The sequence below is a fragment of the Epinephelus lanceolatus genome, chromosome 23 (genome assembly GCF_041903045.1).
Source record: "Epinephelus lanceolatus isolate andai-2023 chromosome 23, ASM4190304v1, whole genome shotgun sequence".
In the NCBI taxonomy this organism is placed as follows: domain Eukaryota; kingdom Metazoa; phylum Chordata; class Actinopteri; order Perciformes; family Serranidae; genus Epinephelus; species Epinephelus lanceolatus.
Window position 1 is genome coordinate 13,154,913 of NC_135756.1, and position 21,545 is coordinate 13,176,457.

Consider the following 21,545-nt stretch of genomic DNA (forward strand, 5'->3'; position numbering starts at 1 on the left):
TGAGGGCAGTTTTGGAGTGATTAAACTTTCTGCAAATGGTTTGCAGGGTCACAGCTCAGATAGATCTGTTTGAGAAAAGTGGGCAGCTGAAAAAAAGGTAATTATCATGAGGATAATGAACGTGATAAAGTGCTGGATTGTATTAAATTTGGCACAGTGACTATCTACTTATAAACATTTATCCTGGGCTGGATTAAATGAACACCACAAGGCTTGAGTCACTTTAGAAGACATCAGATCCTCAAAAATTCATAGAAATGACACACTGACCACTTTTACGATGTAATCAATATTAATTCTATAAGTTTAATTTGAACACAGTCATCAAAGTGCTCCACACACTGAGGTATGTGCTCTTTAATCTGTGTTAGCCTCTGGCTCCATCGTGTGGCCCTGAACTGTCTTGCAGTTATTTGATTAGTGGGTTAGAACAAATTTACTTGATGACCTTCTCATGTTTCCCTGTTTGGGTGAAGTGACATGTGAATGTGTTATTGTCATGGTGATAACTTGTCCTGGTCACAATGTCCTTTGGACTGTAAATACCAAATCCAGAGATAGGCACTGTTTAAGCTGTTATGGCATGCTTAAAATATGCCACTTCACTGATTAACTCTACTATTGCTATGTTCAGGGGGACAGATGTGGACTTTCAGTTACTGGACAGAGAGTGTGGAGACAGTAAACTTTTACAGTACTTTTATTGGACAGACCTGCCGTTTGAGGTACAGATATTTTGGTTATTACAACAGACATGATAAAGAATTCACATGAGTATGATGTTTCTATGGGTATCAGTTTATACTGGAATCAAAGGAAATTCATAAGTAGCTCAGCTTTTGGTTTTTAAATATGCCTGTAACACAGGTATGTAAATAACATTTACATAAATTACATTTTGATAATTAATGAATTATCATTACTGTTATTATCATATTAATACTAATAGATTTTGGTTTTATTGTTTATTATTTATTTTTTATTATTTATTCATTTATTTAAATGTATTTATTCATCATTTGCAAAGTTGTACTTGCACAAGTTTTGTCTTAGAGATTCAAAGGAAAGGAGGCAGAATTACATTTTAATTGATTTATCATTATCATTATTATTATCATCATTATTATTATTACTACTACTACTTCATTCATTCATTTATTTTTTGTATTCCTAAAGTTTAACTTGCACAAGTGCACAAGTTTTGTCTTAGAGTTTTGAAGGAAAGGTGGCAGAATTTATTACTGTCATTATTGTTATAATTACATTCAATTTATATTTGTTTTTTTAATTTTTTTATTTATGTATTTTATTTCTAAAGTTGTACTTGCACAAGTTTTATCATATTTACAGAGAGAAGCCTTGCAAAATTTGGCTTCTTTTGCAAATTTAATCTAAGTTTCTTTTTTTTTTTTTTTTAAATGTGCTATCATTCTTACTATTATTATTATTATTATTAATAATAGTAATTAGTAATTTATTAATTAATTAATTAATTTTAATTAATTTATTTTTTTAAAATATGTTTTATTTATTTATTTATATATTAATTTATTCATTCTTTTATTTATTTTAGTTACAGTTTGTAGCCACGCCAGTTGGTGGCGGTAATGTGCCATTTCGTCCTTCCAACCGTCCAAAAAAAAAAAAAAAAAAAAAAAAAAAAACAGAAGAAGAAGAAGCTACGCCGATCCGTACCGGCACCGCGGCAGATCTGACCCGCAGTCTCAAGTCACTTTACTTGCAGAGGAGCAGGGCGGCCCCGCACACCGTCGTCTCACAGAATGGGAAACCTGCCGCTCTCCACCGGGTAACACCATGATATACTGTCATATAACCTGTGTGTTCCTGTGTGTGTCTGTGTGTGTACGTGTGTGTTTGTGTGTCCTCTGTAGCGGAACTTGCACGGCTTTTAAAAAAGGCAGGCGTATGCTGTGCCACATCTTCCTCATACACAGTGACGCCTTTTTTATCCACATTTTTAATGCGCCTTACTGGTTGTACTGGTGAAAGTGACGCTGTAACGCCTTCACAGCCTGGCTGCCCCCTTTGTTTATCTGACATATGGAAACCTGCTGATGTATAATGGATGTCTGGAATACAAACAGTAAAATGATGAGTACTAATAACAGTAATACTAATGTTATTGTTTAATCTAATATAATATTGTAGTGTTCGATATTTTTACACATCCCACACAAACAGTACATCCTTATACTGCATCTTAAAACAGCTGTACATATTTATGTTACAGCATTTGTATAGTTTCTTTTAATATTTCATCGTAGTAGCAGTTGCAGTACTTTGCCTTCATTTTTATTTACTCCTAATATTAATTCATTCATACATTTTTATTGAAGTTACATGCCTTTCTTGACCCATCGCACTTTGGCTAACAAGACACTGTCATTTTATAACCATATTATCTTTTTGTCCTGCATGTACAGAACAAAGCATGTGGAAAAGGAAAAAGAAACACAAACAAATAATAAAATAATAATAAAAATAATAAAACATTCAAAACAACATCCCAAATGGACTGCTAATATGAGAAACTACCAAACATTTGCAGATTATGTCGATAAAACCACTCAATTTGTTTAGTATGTTTGCTTTAGATGTTTACCAAACACTGTGTACTATGTTTGCCTTACTGTATGTTTACCAAACACTGAGGTGTTTACAAGTTCCTTGTAAATGAAAACTAAGTTGGTAATAAATCCTTGTTTTAATTCTGATGCAATAGTAAGGATCTTCCCCAGCCGCTGAATACCATAATCACTAATACTGTTCATAAACACAGTACCCTATAGAAACTGCTAAGAGCATGCTAGCTTTTTTCTTGTTCTTTTTTTTTAAAGGGAGTTTATCATTTTTAACCCTGTATAATACAATAATATTCCTATAATACATGTGACTGGACTTGGAGCCTTCAAGCAGCTACCTGCGAGGCTGAAAAATGAAACCAACGCACAAGTGCCAAAAATTGCAGTTCCGCTAATGGCCACTTGAGGCTGGCTCCAAGAGTGAGTCAATCCCTTTAGACCTCCATGTTAAAATGCCACCCAGTCTCACTCCGAAGTCGTTGTGGGCACTTGGGCAGTGACTTGCAGCGTCAGACAATGACGAAAAAAGCCGTCCTCTAATGTCAGCATAATATGTGACCGGTTGCTATTATAGTTTAACAGTGCTCGACGGCATCAGGGGGAATCACTACGAGACAAGAACAAAAGTCAAGGCAGCAAAAGTCCGAGTAAGGCTGGTGGGAGCGGTGGTAGATGGGTTCAAACAAACATCGACTTTCACCCTGGAGAGCGATGTTTGTGTCCTGTAAACCCAACCATGTATGTTAGTTGTTGGAGGAAAAAACCTCAGTTCATGTTGATGTACTGACGCAGTGCGTTTATTTTTGAAAGAGACTGTATGTAAACATTGAATTTCCTGTGAAAACAGAAGTGTATTTTGAAAGAACACACTTCATGTAGCAGGCAGAACTTGACACAGTGTCCCAGAACGTAAGCAACCAACGCATCCAGGGTACCTCTCACGTCGTATCTGGACATGGAAGGTCCATGACCAAACGTCAATATGTGACGAGGTCGGAATGAGAATATGTTGTAAAATGTCATGTTTACAGCCTGGTGCAAAAAAAAAGTTTAGAAAAATGTAATCAAGGCTTAAAGTTACACATAATTAGGGGCATGGCTGCTTTAAGTGATAGGTTGGAGTATAGCCATAGCCATAGCTGTCGCTATTTCAGTGTGTATTTCAGTTCTTAAAAGTTAATTGTAACATTCAGGTCACCTAAAAAAATTTGGTTGTACTAAAAGCCCCTCTAAGGAGTCGGATGTTCAGTTTTTTTGGTAAGCACATTTTGTTTGAATGGTTTTAAGTCTGTTTTTCGCTAGCATAAAAGTAGCATTAGCATCATGTTACCTCTCTTAGTGACAGCATACTGGCTCTGAACTGTAGTTGGGGACACACAAAATATTTCAACGTTTCTAAACATTGTTTACGCTTTTTTTTTAAAAACTTATATAATGTAGAATTAACTTCAGTACCTAGCCTTTAGTTTTCCTGGGTCTCAGGAGGATATACTGTACAGTTAAATCTGTCTTTCAAAGAAACAGCATATGAAATATTTGGGTGTGGGAGTGACTCATTTGGTTTGTTGTTTGTTCCAGTCTCTTTGGGACCAGTGCAGCTGTGTCTGAACAAGGCAGGTTCATAGCCAAGAGGATCCGCATTGGCATAACTTATTATTACACTCCGATCTCAGAGCCAGGGGAACACACATTAAGTGCTACCACAGACTTTCAAACATCCACCACTCTTTGCCCCATCTCATCCCTGTCTTCCTCAGTTCTGCCCAAAAGCTGTTCCCCCTCTGCAGATCCTTCATCACCTGCCACTTCCCGTCCTCTCCTTGTCTTCTTCTCCTGGCTTGGTGCCCCGCTGGCTGCAGTAGGCAAGTACAGGGACCTGTACATGGACCGTGGCATGGACTTCCTCCTTGTCCAGAGCAATGTAACGCACTTCCTGTGGCCTCGATGGGGGCTGGAATACGGGCTGGAGGTTTTGAAGGTTCTGGAGGAGCCTCAGTTCTCAGGGAGGCCGGTGCTGGTCCACGCCTGCTCCATTGGTGGCTACACTTTCACGCAGACGCTCATCCACATCTCTCAGGGATGGAACAAACACACAGACCTGGCCCAGAGGGTCATAGGGCACATCTACGACAGCTTGGTGGTGGGCACCCTGGAGCGCATGGCGATAGGTGAGTGAGTGTGACTCATCTCGGGTTACTTTTGTGTTGGATATCTGTGTCAGATCTTTAAATAATTTACCAGCCGGCTGACCTTCTGCTGCAGCTTGGCAGGAGTTCAGGAAATATATGTGGCAGCACGTTTCCAACTTTAGCACAGTGTCTGCAAACACTTAATACATTCATCAGGTCACATACATATATAAAAGTGGCTGTTATTGGTTACTTTATATTATATTTGTGATTGATCATTTAGTCTACAAAAAGAGTGACTATGACAGTTTCCCCAACCCGATCACTAGAGTAAATGTTGACATTCAGTCCTTGACTGTCATCAGTGCTGCTGATATATGTACCTCACATGAGTTGATTTCATGTAATTAGTGGCACCAGCTGAGTGATTTATTACACCTGATAGGAATCTGTCTGTGTCTGTATCTGTTCTGTGAAGCACTGAAACGTTACATCTTTTTAATCTTTTTCCCCACTTTGAGCGCCTTTTTGTTCACAGATGTCTAAAGTAAATAAGACTATTTTTGTATTGAGCTCAGCCTGTGGACCTCTCTGTGGCTTTCTGGCCACATTGGCGTGCTGGCATCTCCTCTGCTGTCCTTCTAGTTTGTTTATTGTACCAACGCAGCAAAGACAAACTTTTTTGTTGCCCCAAGTAGGCACAGTTTCACAGCAGCCCAAAGACATTAACATCAGAAAACCATCATAAAATCCTACAACACAAATTGACGTCATTAGATGTTTTGTCTGACCAACAGTCCAAAACCCAAAGACAATCAGTTTGCTATAATTAATTTCCAGTTACTTTTCTTTTGATTGACTATTCGCTGCAGCTTTATTATCGTTTCACACCGTTGCTACACACTGAACCAGGGATTTCTGGGGGCCCCTGTCTGACTTAGGCCAAGCAGTGGTTGACTGCTTTATCCGGTTGGTAATCCAGGCTTATCACGTCAGCACTACTATGATTAACAGCCATCGGAGAGAACAGTAACGTCCCTGTGGACGTGATGAGTAGTATTCAAATAGTCTTGTGGCAATACCTTACAGAAATGGGTGCTTTGTCCAGATAAAGACCCAAAGATATTTAATTTAATAAAGTGTGAGACAAGGAAAAGCAGCAGTCTCTTACATTTAAGAATAGATAATATTTTTTCTCAAATATTATTAAAAAGACTAATTTTAATAGAGACTGCTAATAAATACAATGTGGCTCAAAGCTACAGTTGATAACTTTATTAAATGTAACTGTCACTATATCCTTATTGTGTCCCTATAAACTTATTTATATGAGAGATATCAAATACAGCTCTAAGTTGTAGTCCACAGCATAACTCTTTGCGCCTCTCCCAATCGACCCCCTAAACCAGGGTTCGGAAACCCGGACTACTGTATCAAAAGAGCCGGGCCAAATTTTTTTTTAAAAACTCATCTGGAGCCGCAATACATATTTGTGCAATTCATTAGCCTATAAACATTCCTAATAGGTCTAAATAAGCATTCATTAATATGTTTTACAATAAAGGCTACTCTGCAGTGAGCTATTTATGATTATTCGGTACTTAAACTTTGCAGCGTTAGTGGTGAAAGCAAATAAATCTGTCCACACACTATGAAATTCTCTATTTTTCTCTGAGACTTTTGGTTTTTCTTTTGGATTTTGAATCAACAGCTAGCCTTGATAAGGAGACTCTAGACTAGCCATCACTATTCGCTACACAGAGCTGCAAATTTTAGGAAAAGGCGTCAGGCTGCAAAAGTATCATGCACATAGTTGACGAGATGTTACAACATTAATTTTATTTATTGTATAGGCTACACATTTATACAGGGTGGAGCATCCCTTCTGTGCCGAGTTTGCATGTTCTCCCCGTGTCACTGTGGGTTTTCTCCAGGTACTCCGGCTTCCTCCCACAGTCCAAAGACATGCAGGTTAATTGGTGACTCTAAATTGTCCGTAGGTGTGAATGTGAGCGTGAATGGTTGTCTGTCTCTACTGTATGTGTCAGCCCTGTGATAGTCTGGCGACCTGTCCAGGTTGAACCCCGCCTCTCGCCCAATGTCAGCTGGGATAGGCTCCAGCCTCCCCGTGACCCCCAACAGGATAAGCGGTTACGGGAAAATGAATGAATGAATGTTATTTGTTTCTATATAATTTCTGTCAAAGCCACGGGGAGCCACTGGAAAGCTCCATGCGACTAGCCTAAGAAATGTAAACTGCTCAAACTAAGATAGACATTTAATGTTGTCATACATTAATAACGTTAACTACTTCGAGGTTACAATGTATTTAGAATAAAAAAATCCACTTGTCTAGTCTGTGGAAAGGGGGCAAGCCAAAATCTCAAGGCACACCTGTATTTATAGCTGTGCACAACAGCTCCTGTAACGTGTTATCACTCTTACCACGACATGAGCTTCGCTAGTGCTGTTGTAATTTGCTCTGCACTATAAAGAGATCCATTGCACCACTCAAGTCTTTCTCCTTTTAAATGTTATCATCGCTGACACTGGCTGCCAATCAGGGCTTTGAATGAGCCAAACATTTATGTTTCCCACACGGCAATAGAAAAAAGACAGGTGTATGTAACTTTGCTCTTGATTATAAAACATTAACCCTCGTGATTATCTCCTGTCTCTTGTTATTCAGGCCTCGGCAGGACTCTGGTGCCACGTTTGGAGCGCTTCATCAAAAACCTCGCCATGTTTTACTTCTGGCTCTTCAAACGCCATACAGCAGACTTCTACAACACCGGCATCCAGGTGTTCCACAACAGTCCAGTTACAGCGCCGGCCCTCTTCTTCTACAGCGAAAACGACCCCCTGTGCGACCACACTGACCTGGAAAAGGTAATTGACTTCTGGAGGAAGAGAGGCATGACTGTTAGGAGCAGGAAGTGGAAGGTGTCCAAGCACGCAGCCCACATGCGATGCCACCCAGAAGACTATCTCTGCACGCTGGAGAAATACTTGAACTCTCTGCACGTTCCCTCCATCAAAGCAAAAATGTGAAGTGGAGGAGCAGAGGTTTGGTTTGACTGAACTTTATGATTTTAAAGAGATGACACTTTGATCATTTTATCTCTGAGCTGCATGATTAACGGTATAATTTAACAAAGAAGGCATTATTCTCAATAGTTTGACTCTGTTACGATTCTAACCAATGTTCTGTTTAAGGTGATGCACTTTTTATGATTCATGACTGTGGAGCCTTTGTTATGTGATGCTTGCTTTGCACAGGAAGTGTTCTTGAATGAACTGTTGTTGCACCTTGATACCAGAGATCTGGTTTTTGCACAACAAAATAAAACTCAAATGTGACTCAGATTGTCCTTAATCTCTTTTTAATCTTGCGTCACTTTTACATATGGCGGGATTTTGTTTGAGAGGAAGAACCGAGGTGCTTTTCATTATGCCAACGTGTCTCCCCGCTTCCCTCATTCGCGTCTTAGCTCCTTCAAGCAAGGTTGTGAGAGAGAGATGTGTAGGATACACCTGTGTTTCCTTGCTTTATGCTCCTCCAGTAGCCTCCTCTCCCCTTAAGGTGTGTTTAAGGGATGGGAAGATCTTCCATGATGGCTGTAGGGGAGCAATTTCCAGGTCAAAGGAGAAGAGAGGATGCCAGGGGTACGTCCCAAGTCCCTTAAAATTACTGCTAACCACCTAACCTAGCCACCTTACCTAACTGTTTAGTCCCTCCCAGTTAGGAAAACATTTAAGGAGTCAGGAGTTAGGAGTGAGGAGCGAGGATTGCTGATAAGAGACATGAGACGGCCTTACTCTGAAGTGTCATGTAAAGCGGCGTCGTATTCTGGTGACGGCGGTACCTATGGGCGGTACGGCTGGATCTGCTGCATAACGGAGCCAGCGTTTGGCGTACATCCCAAGTCACATTATATTCGCTGATCAAAGCCGTAACTTAATTACAACATGACAGTCTTGCAGGAAATATCATTAACGTTACTCTTCGTAGTCACGTAGGCATGTGAATTACAGCGTTTCATTGCAAAGAATGCATGTAACGGGTACACTTGCGCTGTTTCTCTGCCATCTCGTTCAAATGAGCCAGATGTAGGGGGAGGGTATTTATACGTCATGGCCTCAAGCTGAAAAAGACTTTCTGTTAGGAACCTCTTGTGTTACCTTACTCATCGCACCTAACAGATCCCTCCTAACTCCTAACGCTAACTCCTTACTGGCAGGAATAAGAGACATGAGACGGCCTTAAAGATGTCGAAGTCGGAACACGTTCTCACCACAAACGAACCGCACCAGAGTTCGTTTGTAACTGGACTGAGACCTTCTTGAAGAGGTGGTCTTGGTCCGGTTGTTTTGGTGCACACCTGAGTGCGATTGCTGTGTTCACACCTGCCCAACACATCACACATAGGGGGCAAATGAACTTGAGTTCCATTGAACCAAACTCGAACAGGGCAGGTGTGAAAGCACCATAAAAAACATCTCAAGGCTTGCCAGAGGAGCTATGAGCAAGGATGCATAGGTGTGTCCTTTGCAGAGGTCTTTTCGGCACCTGTGATGTATAAAGCTGATGATGCAGCTGTGCCACACGTCATTTTTAATTGACATCTCTTTAAAATGACAGCTCCGACACACAGATGTCTCATTTTGTTAAATGCCTGCTGCCTTGAGTCCTCTCTCCTTGTGTTTCTTTCTCACCTTCTCTGCTCACATCTCAGGTGTCGGGGGGACTAAGATGAGAGGAGAGGAAACAAGGATGTACGAACTTGGAAATGAGAATAGCCTGATGAAATGCACCCCTGGGTCAGGTAGCATGCAGGTTTTGAAGAGGCATTATGTGGGGCACCTGAGGATTGAAATGGCCCATGAGAGGAAGAAGCTTAGGTATAACCCCCATAGGTATAACCCTGGTGTTGAAAAATATGAATGTGAATGACCACTCAAGTTGGAAACATCTCTGAAAGTCTGTTCAAATGTTGGTACGCAAGTTTCAAAGTAAAGGGTCAGTTGATTTTTAAACCTGACTCTGGTATGTTATTTGGTACCATCTCTTCAGCAGTGATGCAACTGTGTCTGAACAAGTCGGTGTCGGTATCCAGGAGGATCCACAGTGGCAGGGGTGGAAATCCCGGGGGGGACAGGGGGGACATGACTCCCCCTTCAATAAAACTGTACCCCCCTAGAATAATTTGAAACACAATTAATAATTTTTGAACAATGCAGTAGTATTTATTACAAGCACAATGTAAGCGGTGCTCATTATAAAAGCGCAATAATGTGCTATTTAAATCTTAAAAGATTTAGTCCCCCCTTCCCATTGCTAGTAGTGGTACTGTATATCCCACACTCTTTCCAACGGGCGGGGCTAGCAGCCGTTAGTACTTGGCAGCAGTTGGAACCGGCTGCCCACATCGCGCGGGGTAAAATGTACACTCGCAGATACAGTTTAACTTACACAAGTTACAGCACATCCCATTTACTGTTACAACAAGCCCCAGGCCCAGGCTGATAATATAAACTGTCTGCAACATTTCTCCTGCATTGTTCAAAAGCCAGAGTTGAGCGATAGTCAGAGAGGACAGGACAAGAGCAGTCAGTGACGGAGCGGCTTGTAGTTAATATGTGCAGGCTCTCCACCTGTCAGTGAGACAAACATGACAGACGTGCAGTTTAACTGACAAGGAGCCGTCATTACGCGCAATTATTACGCATGGTTTTGAGGTGCGCAGCGGCAGATCTCACAGCACACTGTTTATAAACCAGTTCACCAGTTTAATTGCAGGAAATGCTTATCTCACTGCCGGTAAAAAAAACAACAAAAAAAAACCAAACAAAACGGTTTGCTCCTGCAGCCAGCCAACCTATTACACTCTGTTCTCAGAACCAGGGGAACATTGTGTGCTGCCAAAGACTTTCAAACATCCGCTACTCTTTGCCCCATCTCATCCCTGTCTTCCTCAGCTCTTCCCCTGAACCACTCCATCTCTCCACTGCTCTCAGACAGATTCACCTGCCTCCTCCCATAACCAATCAGATTCTGCCTGCACTTCCTGCATGTCAGGTTTTTGCTCACATGTATTTTGTAGTTAAGTGTTAGGTTGCAACTGTCAGCAGCTGTCCACAGAGTGACCTGGATTAGTTAGACAAGTTATATATCAGTTTAAATCAGGTAAACAATATTTAGATTTAGGGGATGTTCCGTTGCAGCAGCAAGTCTGAGACAAAATTATTTTGTAATATAAAGCATCAAACTGTCATCAACATCCTTTTAGTGTCCATGTTTGTTTCACATTAAATGTAATTTGTTATTTATTTATTTAACCAGGAAGTCCCACTGAGATTGAAACACTCTTTTACAGGAGAGACCTGGCCAATCAAAGCACATTTAAAATGCAACAATAACAACATATAATACAAAAATCCACAATAAAACATCAACTAGGCCTATTCAAACATAGTGGCCTCTCAAGAAAAACAAGCACATGTCTCTGTCACCACATTCTTTATGATGCCCTTAAATTCAAATTGAACACACCAAAGTTAAACGTCGCAACTGGGGAACATGCAAGGAGCACCTGAACGCAGCATCAGGTTCCAGAGGAAGCAGAGGAGTGGTTAATGGCGGGAGGTGTGTTCCTGGGACCAGAACAGGTAGTGGAGAACATGGCGGACACTGCAGCCGGTGTCAGCTGGTTAGAAGAAGGATGAGTGACTCATATAAAGATAAGTAAGTGTCCCTAAAGTTGTAATGTTTAGTCGAAATGACACTTCCTAAAGCGCTGTGAGTCAAAATGAATCAACTGTCACGTCGTTCACTGTTTCGAAGCAGTTCAAAATGGCGGCATCTGCTGGACAAACTTTGGTGTCGCACCTGTATGAGAAGCCTACATTTTAATATGAGGCCACCACGATGAAACAGATTTGAGTCCTTTTCTTACAAAATAACATCACTAATATTAACTGGTGATGTTATAGACACAAGTATAAGGTGTGCTGGTTGCCAGAAAGAGGCTTGGTCGCCATGTTGTGTGGATTGAAGCTACTTTAATGGCAGCTGCTGGAGTTTTAGCATGTTGCTGTGTCACCCAGTGATACACCAGAATACCAAACTATTGACACACAGTGCTGAATAGAAATAGATAACAACAACAGTAACGGTGAATTTTAAAGCATATTATTGTAAATTTGGTGTCATAAAAAATATTTTAGGCCATAAAAGACAAGGAATCATTTGTTATTTTTTTTATTCTACCATTGCTTTTCAACTAGCCTATCATTGACTTTTTTGCAATAAACTTAATTGAGTGGCATGTTTCTCTGGCATTTACTTTTTTTGTATTATATTTTGCATCACATCTATATGTCAATTTAATATTTTAAGGTTACTCACTAGCTTTGCTGTAGCTCATCTTCTTCTGTGTGTAGTAATGTACAGCTTACCAAGCTATGTTTTCAAAACAACCTCCCCAAAACTATTAGCCTAACTATTGCCCGAAGTGTCGTGGAATGAAAATATATAATAGTATAAGATGGAAATACTAAAGTGAAGACCAAGTATTCCAAAAAGTGCTGAAGTGAACAGGTTTTCTTTAATTCAGCTGATTAACTTGGCCCAGAAGTTATAAAACCAGTCAAAATGTTTCTCTTAATCTCAGCTCTCAAAGTAAATACCAGAGAAATATGTGTTCATTTAGACCTCAGCACGCTGCCAGCGTTTACTAAAGTAAAGTAAAAGTAGCAGTACATCCATTTAAAAATACTTTGTTTATCTTAGTCATTTAAAAGTATACATGTATCTGTCCCAGAATACTTCAGTAAAGGTACTCACGTAGAACGGCTCATTCCAGAATCTTATACATCATAAAACTGGATTATAATTAATGATACATCAATGTACATCACTGTAATGTTGCAGCTGGTGAAGGTGGAGCTATCACCTTTTCACTTCTCTTTAGAACTGAGACAAATCGTGTCCTAGGTGCCAAAATAAATAAGTTAAAATATAAAAAGGAAAGAAAGAAATGTGATGTACAAAATGTTTTGATCTGCTGTCATTTTTAATTTCTAAACTTGGCCTGTGCCAGAAAACATCCTTGTTCCAGACAAAAATTAATAACTTCAAACAATATATATATTTTTTTAAACCAGCTTTGAACCAACTAATAAATTATGATGGGCCTAAATCCTTACAGGTGATAATATATCTTTATGTATTAGTTGGTTTATATCTTGTATTAATTATTTAAATTTGCATAGTTACTAGTAACTAAAGTTAGATTGTCAAATTATTGAAGGTCTAGTGGTGTAAAATTACAATATTTACCCCCAAATCTAGTGAAGTAAAAGCATAAACTGTCAAGTCAAGTATAAGTACATCAAAACTGTACTTAATGACAGTACTTGAGTAAATAAATATACGTAGTTACGTTCCACCGCTGGACAGACAGAGGTGTATGCTGTAGCTGCTGAGGTGAACACGCCGATCATCTCAGCCCAGGAATGGTTAAACCAGTTAAGCCGTTTCCTCTTAATCTCTCAGCCCTTTAAGTATACCAAAGAAATATGTGTTCAGTCAGACCTCAGCATGGAGCCACTATCATTATCGTGGCCAGTTTAAGCTATCAAACAGTTTCTTACTCTGATAGAGAATACTTTATAACCTTTAATAACTGTAGAGTGTTGTCAGGAGCAAGCATGAACACACTCACACTCACTCTTGCAAGTAATATCTTACTCTTAAACCCTGCAGTGCCCCTTTAACCTCTAACCTTTATACAGACTGTGCTGTACACCTTATACATGTGTGCTTAGTTCTGCCCCTGTATTCCCCACCCGAGCCCCTAATATGCATCGCTGCCACAACTCTTTATACAGTTCTCACATTTCATCATGTCTATATGACTAATATTTAATCAGATGTGTGTCTACGTGGCACATGTAGGGTTTCTTTCCACTGTTTTGAAATAAGTTTCCCCAGAATGATGCAGGAAAGAGCCTGAATTCCTTGTATCTGAACAATACATATACATTACAAATAGCAGATTGCTTTTCTTACATCTTAATTAAATTATTTATTTAATCTTTATTTGTATAGGGGCAAGTATGTAGCAATGCCCGTTCCTAGCTGGGCCTTAAAATCCAAAAGACTCAGCAGCAAGAACACAAGTAACAATGCAAAGTACACACAACAATAAAAGTACAGACAGAACAATACAAGCACTGAATTATTCATGACTGCATGACTGATTCCTCTTCAAAAACTGTTTCAGTTTGAGTTTAAAGTGATCTTAATTAGGATCCAGTTTGAGTTCTGCAGGTAAAGAATTACATACACTAAATGTATGTACGTTTGCTTTTGCAACTCCACTCACCATCTTAACATGCTTCTCAAATTTTAGCTGTGAGTCTGACATGAGGCCGAAGTATTTTACCTCTGAGACCTGTTCGATGTGCTGTCCATTAATATTTAGATTTAATACATGAGCTTCTGTTGATGACCGAGCCCTGTCATCCAAGTTTTGTTCACTTTTGCACAAAACCAAAGGAACGAATAAGAAAGTCCTGACAGCCAAACACACAAATTAGAGAAACTGGGTTAAAGTGCATTTATTTACATCTGTAGAATAATGTTTGTATTAGCTTTTTTAAGATATTTTTCCAGTAGCCATGTAGCAAATAGAAGAGTTAACATGTTGAACATTGTTATGCTGAGAAAGATACTTTAATATTTGACCTATATATCCTTTTCCCCCCCCGCTTTTGTACACAGAGTGCCCCTCAGGAGTCCTGGTTCTGGATTATATTTTACAGTAAATCAAAAAGTAAGTCTTGTGCCTTTAAAAAACATTATGCTTTCTCATCACTATATGCTTAGGGCATAAAGTGTAACATGTTACTTCAAGTCAATTTTATTTATACAGACAAATAAAAATAACTACAGATGAAAAATAGCCTTTGGTTAATTCTGGCATTTTTATACCATGTGTATTTATTAATTTGCACTGTCCCTTTTTAAATAAAACTAAACTATCTTGTGCAGCATATAACACTTTAACCCATTAACCTGTACTGTAACAGGGTGGAATCCACAGCAGTGACTGACCTTTGGCACTGAGGTTTCTTTTTAGATTTATCCTATTATTATTATATTTTCCATGATGATGTTAGCATGATAAGGTTATCAAAAAAAGCATCCTCATCTCTTTGCTTAAGCGTGTAAAAATGCATAAAATGTGACTACAGTATAAACACTTGCCACTCTCTAATACTCACCTCTGTATGTGTGAGCAGTGTACTGTAATACTTCACAGCTGTGTGTGTGTGTCTCAGAGCCACGCTGCATGGTGATGTCAGTATTAGTGTGTTGTTATGTCGGACAAAATAAACCTTCACATGTTTGTGCTTAGCCCAAATAGCCGAGCGGGCAGCATGTTGACCTCTGCAGTAACCTACAGAGAATCATCTCGACGTGGTGTTTTGTTTAATTTCAGTCATTTTTTATCCATTGTTCACTGAGGAAATAATTGGAAAAAGTGCATTTAACTTCTCAAACAAAAGACAACACATTTTTAAATGCATGTAAAAATGCGTAATATGATAACTAAAGATTTCACTGCAGTAAAATAAATAATAATAATAATGCAATAATTTCTTTCAATGTTCAACAAACATTCAAGTGCAAAATATAAAAGAAATGTTGTCACCACAAATACTCTTTGTTAGTCAGATTTCAGATTATATCTTTTTCTTTTTTTATCGTTTTATTAGGAACAGATGGATAACAATAATAGAGAATTACAAGTGCAAACACACCCTTCCCTTTTATTTTTTTTCTACAGAACAGGAATGATAAAAATAAAAATTGTCCTGCACTGAGGGGGAAAAAAAACAGAAATTATGTTGGTATTATGAAATATTTTTCCAAACAAGACAGTCCAATGAAATGTGTTTATGTTTCGGCTGTAAGTGTACACCAAAGTAAGCTTGGTTAAAAAGAAAGAAGGAAAGGTAGATGGAATAATAAAAATCAAATAAAAAAAATTGTAAATTATTAATTCAAAGCAAATTAATTAAGTCTAAAAATATGTAGAAATAAATAAATGAAATTAAAATAAATTGGGTTGTTAAGGAATTAAAGTAGTTTATAAAAAAAATAAATTTCAGGGTAAACTTATCAGAGGAGCTTTTCACTGTTAAACTATTTTCTCCAATTTAAGAAAGCACATAACATCCTTAAACCACAACAATATAAATCGGGGTTAAGGATATTTCAACAGGAGTACAATGTGACGTCTCGTCAAAAGGGAAGTAAAGGCTAATCCTTCTGATTGTGAGGAGTTAATCTGGAGTTGTTCACATGATAACCCAAATACAGTAATTAAAGCATCCTTTTTTTATCTGGACTCCTAAAACCTTTGTTAAAACCATAAAAAGTCACAATTTCTGTAGTCTGGGGCAGAAGAGGAACATATGACCACAATATTTAGATATATTTCAGATAGTCAAGACTCTGTGTAATACCTTGAACTGTTGAAGCTGCAGCCTGACACACATGGAGGAGTAGTTGAGCGTATATTATGCACAGCTTTATCACAACATTGATCCGTCAAATTTGCCCCGAGCTCATGCTCCCAAACATTTTTGGTTTTGACAACAAATAATTACCATAGCCATGAGTTTGTCATAAATCTTAAATAATTCCTTTCTCACAGTGCCCCTCAGTTTATTATCAACAAACACAAACATTATTTTTATTAATATTATCATTACAAACACATTTGTGGTGTCACACTGCCATGATTGTAATAAAAACCTTATTTCACATACATTACAATTTGACTGCTTAAATTTAGTATTTAGCAGGCTTTTTACATATTCAACTATAATCATACTATACATATACTTTGTATATCTATTGACATTGATTCAGTGCTTTATTTCAGTAAAATCAAGTACAGAAATTAGTTAAATAAATCAAATTTATGTTAATATCTTTTACATTTTAATTTCTAAAGCATATAAAAATTATAATTTAAGAAACCTGTAAATGTGCTATTTTTGTTTCCTCCAAGGGTGAAATTTTGTGCGTCAGACAGATTTGTTTTAAAAATAACACACACATCATGACATCATTTTAAAAATATGCCTGCACTTTATAGATCATAGAGAAAAAAATCCCACCTTGAACAAATTCTCCAGGCAGCAAATAATGACCAAAATCTTTATTGCTGTTTAATATAAATGACATTTCAGTCTTACATCCTTCTGACCATCAGCTTAAAGTCTCTGCTTATTAAAATATTACAATAAACATACATCTTCAAATCAAATACCATCACATTGCACATTCATAGTGATTTAAATGTGCTATTTTTACTTCCTCCTATGGTCTAAATTTGTGTGTCAGACTAAAATCTTTATTATATGTTTAATATAAATGACATTTCAGTAATGTTAACTGACCCTTAGCTTAATGTTTCATTTTCAAATCAAATACCACTAACATTGCACTTTCATTATTGCACATGAGTTTTCTACACTGTTCCTTAAAATATCTTGCACATAATAAAATACCTCTACCATCACACAAAACATCTTTCAAACTGCATCAATATTAAAACACTTTATATATAATTCAGATCATATAAATAAATCTACAGCATATTTTTCAAACCTCTGTAAAAGCTTTGCAGTACAAAAATTAAAAATATGCACCTCAATAGCTACCTGCATTACATGCACAAACCAGAGGAAGAGCATTATTGCTGAAATATGTTTTAAAGGTATATGATAAATATGAAATTGTTGGCTACACTGAGCTACTAGTGCAGCCTGCATCTTTGCATCGTGGCAAGGCTTAGTATATGAAACATGATATGGATTTCTCAGCAGACCTTGAGTTTGTCCTTGTGGAGAATAAACTTCTCCAGGTAGCGCTGCACCTTGGTCAGAGTCAGGTGGAGCTGGCTGTCGGGGAACACGCTGTCGCTGGTCGCTCCGCTCGGTCTAGCCTGAAGGGGACAGTCCATGGTGAGGGCGAAGGAGCGCACCCTTCCCTCCAGGCTGGAGACGTCAGCCTGGATCTGGCTGAGGAGCTCCGTGACGGGGTTCTGCAGTTCATTGTCCAAAAGTCCGAGATCTTGAGTGATGCTGGTTAGTCCGTCGATGGAGGGGGTGCTGGGTTCGATCTGTGGAGCCGCCGGCAACTAAGGAAACAAGAACGTGAGGGGAAATTAAAATAAAGCAGGATACATATCAGACACTTTGATTAAATGATGATAAACAGTGCATACCCTCGTCCGTAGTTTCTTGATGTGGACCAGGGTTATCTGAGCTATGTTTATGATGCTGTGTATCGTATTCCTGATGGAGTCTCCCTTTGTTGGAAGACTTGAGCACCCAGGAGCCACAACCAGAGAGACATAGACAAGGGCCCGGAAGATGTGCATCCTGAAAAAGCAAAATTAAACCACTTAAGACACCATAACAAACATCAAATGCCTTTCAAATTGTATACAGTTTCTTTAAATATATCAAGCTTGACACAAAACCTACCTGTGTTTTTCCACTGTGTCTGTGCTCCTGTAACACCGAATGACAGAGAGATGACACATGCCTCTGCAGGTTTCCCCCCTCCATTTAAATAGTCCCAGTCTGGGTCCATTCCCCTCCTCGCTCCTCCCCCCAACTCCAACCTGAGCCTGACCCCCATGGGTCAACTTATCAACATGCTCTGATTTTTGCAGGAAATTCACAGTAAATGCCATGAGAAGAAGCAATTGGTCACATTGCTGAGTCAGACGCTTGTTCTGAGTTTTGTTTTCCTGTAAGATGATTTCACATGATGCGTGAGTGTCTGCTGATGTAAGCCTTTTTTTTCTTTTATGTTAACAATTCAGACTTAACTTATAAGTCCTGGAAAATGTGTAGGTAGGTTGTAGCTGTGGTGTCACACTGTGCAAAGCCTCTAACACCCATGTGTGCTAATCAAGATGAAGAAAAGATATGTGTTGGTAAATGCGACGTCATTCACAGGTGAAATGCTTCTTGTGATATAGATTAAAGGCAGTGAGTCATCATGGATTTACTTTACGTGTGTCTTTGACAGTGGTCCAATTTTTAAGATGAACATGGAACAAAGAACTGCGCCATTAATTGTTTTTGCTGGTGCCTGTGACGTCTTTCCACCTGCGTTTATGACTCTGTTGTCAGAGGCTAAAGCAGCAACAAGAAGCTAAAATTAGAAACATAATAATGGCACACACACAGTTGGTAAACTGTTGTGGTTTCCGGAGGTGTTTTTCAAGTCCTGACTAATTACTGTATGTGTGGGAAAGAATAATTTTTCCATTTTGCTGCATACTGCAAGAATGTTTCTCTGTGGATGCTTCAGAGTCGCGTTCTGTGGTATGTAAAGCCTCTGTGTGTCAGAAAAAGGCCCTCACCCCGAGTGTATGCTAAAAAACGTCCCAGAAAGGAGGCTAAAGGCGTTTCTCAATCTACGGTCTTGCCTGTACTTGTGTTCTTGCGGACTTGTGACACGTCATCCGTCGCAGCCCAAGTACTGTTCCAATTCAAAGTCCGCATCCAGCCAAGTACAGTCTGTACCATCGGGGATGCATCAGGAGGTTACTTGTGTGGACTTTTGACAACCAGGTATCCTAGAATACATTTCTCACAGACCAGCGGCAATGGCAGCTGTCCTTGGGAGTTTGTACTCCCGAGTAGAACTTGCCAAGTCCGAACTCCCAAGTGCGCAAGTCCGAACTTGGCGTACTTAGGGCCTGTCCCATTTCTACCGCTTATATCTTCCACTTGGTATTGAGTGCTCTTGTTTGCGAGATAACCCTTGATGAGGGAAGTGAGAAATATTAGGGTAGAGATCTTTCCCTAAGAAATGGGACACCGCTTCATGCAAGTCAGCGTGGCCGACGTGTAGGCATACGTCATGCGTAGTAGTGACGCAGTGAAAATGCAGGGTCCAGCGCTTGTGTTGTGGCGTGTGCTATGCCTATTCTTCTTCGCCTGATGAATCAACGGAGAAGACAGGGGGCACCTACGACGTCCTCTAGTTCTGATTGATTTTGTTCGGGTAAGTCGATTTGTTTAAATATTTTGACGCTGTGTTCAGCCGAGTTGCTGATGAGTTTACACTAGTCCAACCATCTGTTGTTTGTATAGCCTATATTCTGATTGTACAGTCACAAATTGTTTTCCAAAACTTGCTGAAGTTAAAGACTTCATCTTCCACTTCGTTGAAAGTGTGGGTCGGGGCTCCCTTGGAATCTAGGGCAGATTTTAAGTGTTGGAAACCACTTCCACTACCTCAATTCTGTTTTGGGACACCACTAGCCTAAAGGTGAATGCACACAAGTGCAAGTGGGTATTTCTAGGGGAAGTGTGGGTATTGGGACAGGGGCTTGGTATTGAGAAATGCCTTAAGAGTGTCAGTGTCCAACGTCCAAGCCTCTAAGGGCTATGGCTATTTCCTGGACCTTACTATTTCAGGTTAGAGAGTCCTGCAGAGACTTTGTGAAGAGCAAACTCTGGTATAGTGACATAAAAATGTCACACTAGCCACACAAAAACACTTGAAGTCATGTTTTCCAGTTGACGACACACCACAAAGTCAACAAAGACACATGCATGTTTTAAATACCTCTCAGATTTTCCAAAACACACTTGCATATGTGAGGTCAGGGAGGCAGCCTGTCTTTAAGCCGCTCATGTTCACAATTAAAAGTTTTAGTTACGACTTTTGGAGGCTGTGTCCTCCTCCTTCATTGTGAGGGAATCCTTGCTATGGTAATTTGTGGTTATCATGCAGGAGGTGTGGCTCGAATGCAAAATGAAGCCTTGCAGACATTTTGTGGTTTGTAGGTTGGTTGTTAATAGTTAGACTTAATATAGTGACCATTTGCTGAGGTTGATAAATTTACTGAAGAGGTGGAGCCACTGGCTGCGTTTACTGCTGGATTAATGAGCTCCAAGTGGAACAAAAAGTATTAGACATTGAAAGGCTGCACTATGCAAAGTTTAACCACGTAACATGGAGAATGTTCTTTGAGTTTCTGATTGTGTTGATTGAGGACATCTATATTTACATTTGTCGAGATTAAAGTTTTTGGTTTCTCTAGCAATTATCTTGCCTTCTTATAAAGATGAGGTATGGAAACCAGTTTCCCCCAGTGTCATAAAAAAGATCCTCTGGGTCGTTATAATGAAAAACCTTCTCGAAATAATGACTTAGTCTCTTAAAATAATGACTTCATTAATTCAAAATTAGTTAATTTCTCGAAATGAGTTACTGTAGTATGTCAAAAATAATGACTTAATCTCTGAAAACAATAAACTGTTTCAAAATAATGGCTTATTTTCATTTCTCATTTTATGCAGCATATCATTAGTCATTTTTAAAAATCTATAATTTTGAGGTATTAAATCATCATTTAAGATACTAAGTCACAATTTTGAGATACTAAGTCAGAATTTTTAGTTTTTAAGTCATTATTTTACATCCCAAGTCAGTATTTTAAGATATAAAGTCAATGTTTTTGACATACTAAGTGATAATTTTGAGATTTTAAGTAATTATCAGAGATTTTAAGTCATTATTTATGATTTTAAGTCATAATTTGGGGGTACTAAGTGATAATTTTGACGTATTAAGTCATTACTTTAGATACCAAGTCAGTATTTTGAGACATCAAGTCACTGTTTTTGAGAAACTTAGCCATAATTTTGAGATTTTAATTAATTATTTTGAGATGTTAAGTAAGTATTTTGAGTACTTAGT

At 38.8% G+C, this 21,545-nt stretch overlaps 2 protein-coding genes across 2 annotated transcripts; one reads left to right on the top strand and one right to left on the bottom strand.

Moving 5' to 3' along the window:
- Window positions 1–599: 599 nt before the first annotated feature.
- On the top strand, window positions 600–8,093 carry LOC117249071 (uncharacterized). Its single transcript, XM_033614444.2, has 4 exons — window positions 600–725; window positions 1,574–1,807; window positions 4,182–4,771; window positions 7,422–8,093. The coding sequence occupies exons 2-4, from the start codon at window positions 1,782–1,784 to the stop codon at window positions 7,781–7,783; spliced, it is 978 nt and encodes a 325-aa protein (XP_033470335.1). The 5' UTR covers window positions 600–725; window positions 1,574–1,781; the 3' UTR covers window positions 7,784–8,093.
- Window positions 8,094–16,956: 8,863 nt separating this feature from the next.
- lepb (leptin b) lies at window positions 16,957–21,035 on the bottom strand. Its single transcript, XM_033615366.2, has 3 exons — window positions 18,305–21,035; window positions 18,043–18,199; window positions 16,957–17,955 (listed from the first exon to the last, which is right to left on the bottom strand). The coding sequence occupies exons 1-3, from the start codon at window positions 18,514–18,516 to the stop codon at window positions 17,635–17,637; spliced, it is 690 nt and encodes a 229-aa protein (XP_033471257.2). The 5' UTR covers window positions 18,517–21,035; the 3' UTR covers window positions 16,957–17,634.
- Window positions 21,036–21,545: the final 510 nt, after the last annotated feature.